Here is a 9,339-nt window from a genome sequence, read left to right as displayed (position 1 = left end):
TCAGGGTCAAAGAAAAGGCATCACACTGATACGATACTGGTCTTACTTAATGCCGTTTTACTTCAGGTTTCCTGTTCTGTAGGATATCAGAACAAAAATAGAGCAAACTCAACAAGCAAGATGAAGGATAACAAACAGCCATGTTTATTTCTGTCTCCCTTGTTATGAGGAATTCTGTTATCAAGTATTTTATTAAACTGCAGATTGGGAATCTTCGATTGCAACTTATTAGAGTCCTGCTATGTGTTCAATCATTTCTGTATCGATGGAAGAGAGTGCAATGATTGATGGTTATTTTATTCAGTATTTTAGGTCTTGTGATAAAAAATAATTAAATATTAAACATAACTTTTTATGTGAAATATTTTTGCCACATGAAAGATGTTTTGTTGAAAATATAAAGTGAACATTTACTGATTTTGTAATGCAAAACTGTAAATATCTATGAATCTTCACAGGGTTTAGGGTAGTGATCTCAAGGAGCCAGTTATGGCTCATGGACAAAGGCCAGGAACAATTTCCAAAGTATTGGAAGAGCAGCAAGGCTTGGTAAGGGAAGCAACTCAGCAACCATCCTGTTCTTTAAAGGATGACCACAATGACCAGCTGATTACTTCAGTTTCTGCAAAGTACCATTACAGGAGTTGTGACCCAAGTCCAGAAGACATGGAGGACACCTGCTCTGAGTATGACAATGTGGGCTCTGATGTCGAGCAGGACTATGATGAGGTGCTACATTTGAACAAAGAAGCTGATGACACGAGATATTATAAACACTGTTGTCCTGAAGATGTGAAGCGGGCCGTGAGTGGTAATAGTAATGAAAACAGTGTTGCTGCTGACCAGATTGCCTTCAAACCTCAACTTAGCACACAAATAAGGGAAGAATCACAGTTAGACAATAAACCGTATAAGAAGCGTCATCATTTTAGGTCACATTGTGCCCAAATAGCTGGGGATGAAGGAGAGGAGGTAGGGAAACGGGGCCAGGGAGACAGGTTTTTCTTTAGAGATGGAGATGAGTTTGAAGAGGTGCTGGATGGAGCCAGATTTGTAGAGAATTTAGAGGAGACAGAGAATAATGGTCAAATGCCGCCCAGTCTCAATCAGGGCAATAAGACTGACAAAATTAGAAAGAGAGACGGTGACAGAAACAGAGAAGATGACACTCATATTACAAGAAGCCACAATATTCCAGTAGCTGGTAAGAAGTGTGAGTCATCCCACATGAGTTCAAAGGAAAAGGAGAGGCAGGGTAAAGGACGAGGAAGAAGGGGAGCAAGAGAAGACACTGAACATGTTGTTTCTGAGATCAAAGGATCTGTGACCAACAGCGCCGAGCTGCGTCCAAAGCCTTTGTCCAAGGACAGCAAAAAGTCTGCAGTGAGGGCAAAGACTAGGCCTGGTCCCAGTAGGCAGCATCCTCCTCCACCACCCCGTCACACTCATGCTCAGCCACCTGCCGACATACAGGAGGCTCCACCTCCTCCTGTTTCCAGAGCCAGTCCTTCCACTGCTGTTAGTCGGGAAAATGAACCCAGGATGGTGAAACCACCCCATGCTCCTCATCCCGCAGCAGAACCACAGGAGGAGTCTGTGGAGGACAAACAGAGAAGGCTAGAGAAACTTGAGCAGGTAGGAAACGCAAACGTGACAAGTCTCTGTCATCTCTCACAATCTAGTTTGTAATCGTGACTACTGGTACCATCCACAATGAAAAATTTATCTTTGTGCACAGTTGGATGAGAAACCAAGCACAGCCATAATGCCTGAGGAGGTCCCAGAGCAGCCGAGGAGGCATCAGTGTCCAGAGCTCACCTCACCAGAGGAAAGCAACTCTCCCAAGGTTGGGATTTGTTTCATTTTTAAACATGATGGATATGATATTCAACAGCCTTCAACTGTGAATGTTTCAGTTGTGTTTTTTTCCATTGAATCTATATTGAAAGGCTACCATGTTTACCTTTTGTCACCAATATTAATTAGCTTATCTTATTATTTGTATAAATTTTCTTCAATGAATATTTTCCCTTAAAGGCTGAATTTATCTAATCTCATGAACTTATTCTAAAGAAAACACAGGAAGCTGCCTCTTTTCCCAGCTTTGAGGATGGTAAATATTTCACAATATTCTTGGACTTGACAGCTTTTATAAATTATTGCAGCACATGACAAAGTGTTTTGTTGTATAGTCCCAGGTCCCTGTGAGCCAGAGGATCTGATTGATGGGATTATCTTTGCCGCTAACTACCTTGGCTGCACTCAGGTGTTGTCTGACAAAAATCCATCCAAGTCTGTCCGCATGTCTCAGGCACATGAAGCTGTCAGTCACATCAAGGTAATTGTTTGCACATATTTATTTGGATTGTTAGGTTTTTAAAGAGGTAACACCCTCCTGTTTTCATCATTTTATCTCAAAATGAAGGAGCAAAATTAGAAGTAATTGGGGCTTGAAGTCAGTATTCAGGACCACATGTATTGGTTTTAGTGATTTTGCTCGCAGGAGTTTTTAAATTGTAATGCCAGATGTTTGTTGGTAGGTTTAAAGAATTGAAATTGTTGTATTTCTGAAGATTTTTTTTTTGCTATGGGCAGGGTATAAACATAAAAGTGCCTTTTTATTGCATGATTAAAACATTTTACAGGATTTCCATAAACATATATGCATGTATATCAGCTGGGTTGTTGGTGAAGGTTTGCTGTGCAGTGAATTCATTCATTTACCACATAGTGGAGCTGTTGCTTGCTTTTTTATCATCTTCCTCCTTTTAGTGAGCTGAATGTTTGTTTTCTGCTAATAAATATCACACAAACTAGGGATGTGCTTTTTAGGAGTTCCGATCTGATACTGATATCTGAAACTTGAATTTCTGCCGATACCGATATTTGTCGATACCAAATCTGTTTATGTGAACATTATTGTGACGATGGTTATTATTGCTGTTTTAACTGTGTAAGATTTTATTAGGTTGTAATAAATAACCCATTCTTTCTGAAGTTACCTCACAAATACAAAGATAATAACATTACAGATCTAACAATTTCAACAAGTTTTATTTTGATTTGGCACATTTGACATAAATACAACTATAAATGTGTGGTTTTGAAACAAAGCTTCTAGCTTTGTTTCTAGCTAACACACACAACTTCTAGCTTTTAGTGTAAAAAAATGTCACTTTTTAACATTCAAGACATTTATTTCTTTTAAAACATGTCCAAAGCATGTCATCAAACACGTCTGCGCTAGCTTGACTAGTGTGGTATCGGTACACTTTTATTAATACCAAGTACAAGTACACATGCTTGGTACTGAGCCGATACTGATATGAAAAACATTGAAAAGTCTGATTCTAATCATATTTATTTTAAAGAGCCAGGATGAAGACTCTCAAATGATGACAGAGGTGGACCTGTTCATTTCCACTAAAGCTGTCAAAGTACTGAACGCAGACACACAGGTTAGTAACTCAGTGATTCTGCCTCCTCTCCTAAGTGTGTGTTTTTCAACATTATGGTTGCTACTGTTTATGGTGTGTTTAGGAAACCATGATGGACAGTGCCTTGCGGACCATCTCCTACATTGCTGACATTGGCAGCATCGTGGTTCTGATGGCACGTAGGCGCATGTCTCAAGCTTCATCAGAGGACTTCTCTGAATCATCTGACTCTACCAGTGATGGGAAGAGTCAGTACAGGATGATCTGCTATGTCTTTGAGTCTGAGGATGTAAGTGTCTAACTTGCCCTGCATGACACATTACTGTAGTTTTGTTTACGATTTATTACACTGTGATCTTTCTCACTTCCTTGCTGTTGTCGACTGGGAACCTTTCTGAAGTGTTGATTTCCCCAACCCCCCCATAGGCACAGCTGATTGCACAGTCCATTGGTCAGGCTTTCAGCGTGGCCTACAGAGAGTTCCTTCGAGCTAATGGCATCAACCCAACTGACTTGAGCCACAAACAATACAGTGACATCATCAACTCCCAGGAAATGTACCACGATGACCTTGTCCATTTTTCAAACTCAGACAACTGTAAAGAGGTGAGACTTTTTTTTTTTTTACAGGTGGGTTTCCCCCTAATTCAAATAACTGTGCCATAATTTTCCAAGTCCTTTAGACTGGACGGTGGGAAGTTCATAACAGTGTTTCATTTTAACTGTGTTCCAGCTAGTTGTGGAGAAGCAGAAAGGAGAAATTCTCGGTGTGGTGATAGTGGAGTCTGGCTGGGGCTCCATTCTACCCACTGTCATCTTGGCCAGTATGCTGAATAGTGGCCCTGCAGCTCGATCTGGAAAACTTAGCGTTGGTGACCAGATTATGTCCATTAATGACACAAGCCTGGTGGGCCTGCCACTGGCCACATGTCAGGGCATTATCAAGGTAAACTACATATCAGGGTCTACTTAGAGTTCGTCCAAAAAAATCTTTTTTCTTATATTACATCAAATTATGATGAGTGCAAGTCATTAGCATTCACATCAGTCGCACAGGAAAATTTGAATTTGCCAAAAAGTATTGATTACAATCACATCCTTCTTATGCGTATATTTGTATATACTTTTTATGCAGCCTCTGAGCTCTAAGTCATGTGGTTCCCACTGAAAATGTAATTGTCCATTTTTTTTATAAAAGATTTTATAAAAGTTTTTTTCTCGTCTTTTTGTGAGATTCGTTGACTTAGATTCTTTGTATGTTGGAGTAGATTCTCAGTCTTCCAGGTCGTGGTAATCCTAGCAGCTTGAATAAAAGGCAACTGGACCTTTTTTGTCTCTGGAAAACATTTTACTTGCCATTTGAAAGGTGTCTTATGTTCTAATCTGACTGGTAAATTGGTCAAGTAGGTAAACTTTCAGGTCACAAAGATCTTAACAAACCACAGGCTGGTTGGGCGGATCAATAATCTTTGTGCAACTCCAACAACTATCTAGTGTTAATGGCATAACTACAGTTTATAACCAGTCCTTTTAGAACTGAAGAAGCCTTTTGGTTAAGAGGTGAAATGTTTTAAAGTGACAAAAAGTCCAGTTACCTTTGACTCAAGTTCTTTGGAGATTTTTTATAATTATCTGAACAAGAAAGTCATTTTGCAATTGTTTCAGGGTCTGAAGAATCAGGTGAAGGTAAAGCTAAGTATTGTGAGCTGCCCTCCTGTCACCACTGTCCTTATCAAGAGACCTGACCTCAAATTTCAGCTTGGATTCAGTGTTCAGAATGGAATTGTGAGTATCCTCAAGCCAAGGTTCAAATTGGCTGCGAGCATGTGAAGATGGCACTTGTTACATATTGTCCTACATTTTTGCCATGTTTTGTGCATTCTCAGATCTGCAGTCTGATGCGAGGTGGCATTGCTGAGAGAGGTGGCGTTCGTGTGGGACACAGAATCATTGAAATAAATGGTCAGAGTGTTGTTGCCATGCCACATGAGAAGATTGTTCTAACTCTGTCTGTCTCAGTCGGGGAGGTAAGAACACTAAATATCTTAGTCCTTATTGTCCCACACAAACACTGTGCTATGTATGCTACAGTATGCATTTAATCAAAAGATAAATTCTATTATAGTCAATAACAAAAATAGGTTACAGTTAAATGTGTAAATTATTATTCAAAAACTGATTAGCCATGTGTAGCAGTGCAGCAGAGGATGATTGAGAAAAAAAATCCAAATATGAGCTAATTATAATTCCAGTTACAGCAAATTGTTAGTTTGTATTCCTTTGGGTGTAAAACTATTATTTAAAGCTCATTTACTTATCTGCATTAATCAGTAAATAAGCAGTAATGCAGAAACACAAACACCGGGACAACAATGTAGCTAAACTGTAAAAAAAAAAAAAAAAAGAAAGAGAGAAAAGCTCTGAATTATGTGCATAACCCAGCACTGTGCAAGTCTCGGTCTTTTTTTTTAATTTTTTTTTTTTAATCATGGTTAAAGTTTGTAGGAAATGTATTTGGTTTCTTGCTTTTGGGATAATAGGCTATAATGCAAATCTCTTGTCAAAGCCCAACACAATTTAGTTCTCCACCTAGGGTTGCCAAGTGGTATTGGGTGCCACTGCAACAAAGAATATTGTTGTACATTTTCTTCAAAGCTTAGCTGCCTCCAGCCACAGGAATGATCAATAACAACTGGATAGAAAGAAGATAGGCATATATAACGAGAAACTATTTAATTTTATATGAAATAGAAATTATATTATAATACTTAAATGTGCAAATAAGTAGCCACAGCAGGGCATGCTTTGATGTGGATGTGAAGAAAATAGGACTTATTATTTTACTGAAAGCAGATATACAATGCTTAGTGTATATTGAGGCAGTTTCATGTGTTGGCATCATGTTCTCATATGGTTTTAGATGGTAAAAGAAGCTGCACAACAGCAGTGTACATAATTGTTCATTTGAAAATAGGCAGGCAGAATATGTTTGTAGAGCAGCAGATGCACCTCTTGTTAGCTGTATAACCCTTTCACATTAGACAGAAACACCCATGGGCCAGCAGGTGCCTTTGGCAAAGATTGGTTTTGCCTCTCCATCCCACACAGCAAAATATTTACCAAAACTGAAGCTACATAGCTCTCTGCTTACAGAACACATATGAAGGAAGAAGACAAACATGCCCAAAGCAGAGGTTTTACCCAGTTAATTAACATTAATGCAGCATGTGTTAACTTTTTACTTTAATATAGTCAGTGGTCTAATACTAGCTGAAATGCTATTGTACCATAACAACAATATCTGTACATTACTATTTAAATCCACCTTTACCGTGCAATAAAAAGCATGCACGACATCATGTCAAAATGACCAAATGTAAAGGTTTAATATGAAGTGATAATTTTCTAATAAAAGTATTTATACAACTTTTAGTCTGTTTATTGTAAGGTTAGGCTTCTGCTATGTAATCATACTGTTAAAGTAATGTATGAGGTTTGTGTTTGTCCAGATGAACTGAGACCATTTTGCAGCCACAATAGGCATCTGTATAAGCTACTAGAGAGGCCTTCGCCTCACTGTCTTTACAAGAGGCTGGAAGTGAAGACTGGAAGTTAATTCAACAAAATATGACAGCAGTAATATTACTTTTTATGATGTATTTATATAACAGTTATTAAAAAATAATTTGGCTCCATAGCAAGCGGATCTGAATGCAGAACCCTGAATGCATAGCAGCAATGTCTTAAAGATAAATGCATACAGACAGACTGGTTTAAAGGCAAACTGGTTTAGAGACAGGCTAGTATGCAGACAGAATGGTTTACAGACAAGCTGGTTTACAGACAGACTGGTTTACGATGTTTTAGGATGTGCACTTTTGACTTTTTTAACCCTGGCCTTTTGTACAAAACTTAAAAGTGTTAATTATTTTGTTTGTTTTATTCTTATTGTAGCTGTTTCGAGTGTTGATTTCACAGTTTTTTTAATAGGATTTACCCTTGTGCCATTACTTACCCTGGACTTTTGCACTAGAAGTGTAATTTATTTTGTTCTATTTATAATTTTTGTTAAATTTAGAGTGTTTCAGTGTGACTTTGATTTGTTTGTCAATAAAGAGACAAGAATTTGTACATTGTTACTAACTGTGTGCGACTGAGCAATGTAGCTTCAGTTTTGGTAAACATTTTGTCGTGTGGGGCAGGGGGCAAAACTACTCTTTTCCTAAGGCACCTGTCAGCCCTGGGCTTGATGATTATCTTGTTGTCAACACATTAACAGGGGACACCCACATCTTCCATCAGTATTATCATTACAAACCTGGATGTGCCCCCCCAGCTCCACCCTGCTCCTCTCTGTCACTTTGCCAGCCCACCACAACAAGGTCAGCCAAGGCAAGGCAATCTTTTATGGCAATTCGGACCCCTTCCGGCAGTTGGCGTCCTAGGCAACTGCCCAGCTTGCCTATGCCCAGACTTCGCTCTTCCCAGCCACATTTGCCAAGGCATTTCCTGGCCAGCTGAGAGACATAATCCCTCCAACGTGTCCTGGGTCTTCCCCGGGGTCTCCTCCCAGAGGGACGTGCCCGGAACACCTCACCAGGGAGGCATCCAGGAAGCATCCTGAACAGATGTCTGAGCCACCTCAACTGGCTCCTCTGGATGCGGAGGAACAGGAGCTCTGCTCTGAGCCCCTTCCGGATGACCGAGCTCTTCACCCTATCTCTAAGGGAGAGCACGGCCACCCTGTGGAGGAGAGGGCAATCCACCCTATTCTGGCTGAGGACCATGGTCTCAAATTTGGAAGTGTTGGTTCTCATCCCATCCGTTTCACACTCGGCTGCGAATTGCTCGAGCAAGAGCTGGAGATCACGGCCAGATGAAGCAAACAGGACCATGTCATCCACAGAAAGCAGAAACCCAATCCCCTCAACACCTCGGCTGCGCTATTTGCAACATTAGAGGGAAAGTAGGAGCTGTAACAATGAGTTTATTACATAATTTGGAAAAAGAGAGGAGTTGGTCAGCATGTTGTAGCAAGCATACACACAAAAATGCGAATATTTCTGGTCATCTTCTAACAGGCAGCATTGTGTGTAAAAGTGATGGCAACATTAAGCTTTACAACATCCAGTCCAATACAATAAATTGCAGAAAAAAGGAAATTGGCCGTTTTAGTCCTCATAAAGCTACCATCCTTTTTTTTCTCTGCATTTTTTGCCAGGTAGTGTTACATTGATGTGGATTTTATTACCTGCTCAAGAGAATCAGTCTTTGCAAACCTAAGCAAGCTTACTGCCCACCGCTGCTTCATTTTTGCCACGCAGATATGAGAGCAGAATTAATTTAGCAAACTCTCAACAGGTCAGCAATCTTCATCAGTAACCCACAGCTGCCAACATACTCAGAACACTTATTTTTCATTATTGAGGCTCCACTTCAACTTAAAAAAGGTCCCAATTTGTTAGTAAAGCCCCCAAGGTCTCTTATAACTCTGAAACCATAAACGGGAGCAAATTAGTCCTGAATTCAAGTGGCGTGATTACACCAGTGCATCTACAACTGGATTCATAAGTTGCCTGCAGAATGATTCCTCTTCTCTGTTTCTTTGCCAGATCAACATGAAGACGATGCCTGCAGTGATGTTCAGACTGCTAACCGGACAGGAGACGCCGATCTACATATAGAAAGCCTTCCACATATTGGCCTGCTGCGGCTCTGCTCCTCTGGTTGTGCGATGAGAAGAATTTATTTTTCTATCATTTTAGTTTTGGCCTCTTGTTGCGATGCTGTAAAGAACATCCGGTTCTCATTTTCAGGTTTTATCTTGAATTATGTTGTCATAATGGCCTTATAATGTGAATACCGTCCGTAGTACTGTATGTGAGTTTATGGTGTCAAAGAG

General features: G+C 39.9%; 1 protein-coding gene across 1 annotated transcript; it reads left to right on the top strand.

Annotated features, from left to right (window-relative positions):
• Positions 1-489: 489 nt before the first annotated feature.
• On the top strand, positions 490-9,121 carry apba2a (amyloid beta (A4) precursor protein-binding, family A, member 2a; the record flags this gene model as incomplete). Its single annotated transcript, XM_079257246.1, has 11 exons — positions 490-1,635; positions 1,739-1,846; positions 2,074-2,113; positions 2,193-2,338; positions 3,372-3,458; positions 3,541-3,726; positions 3,864-4,043; positions 4,171-4,383; positions 5,103-5,222; positions 5,324-5,464; positions 9,050-9,121. The coding sequence occupies 11 exons, from the start codon at positions 490-492 to the stop codon at positions 9,119-9,121; spliced, it is 2,439 nt and encodes an 812-aa protein (XP_079113372.1).
• Positions 9,122-9,339: the final 218 nt, after the last annotated feature.

This window comes from Telmatherina bonti (genome assembly GCF_933228915.1).
Source record: "Telmatherina bonti genome assembly, chromosome: 2".
NCBI classification, from domain to species: Eukaryota; Metazoa; Chordata; class Actinopteri; order Atheriniformes; family Telmatherinidae; genus Telmatherina; species Telmatherina bonti.
This window is presented reverse-complemented; position numbering and strand designations above follow the sequence as displayed.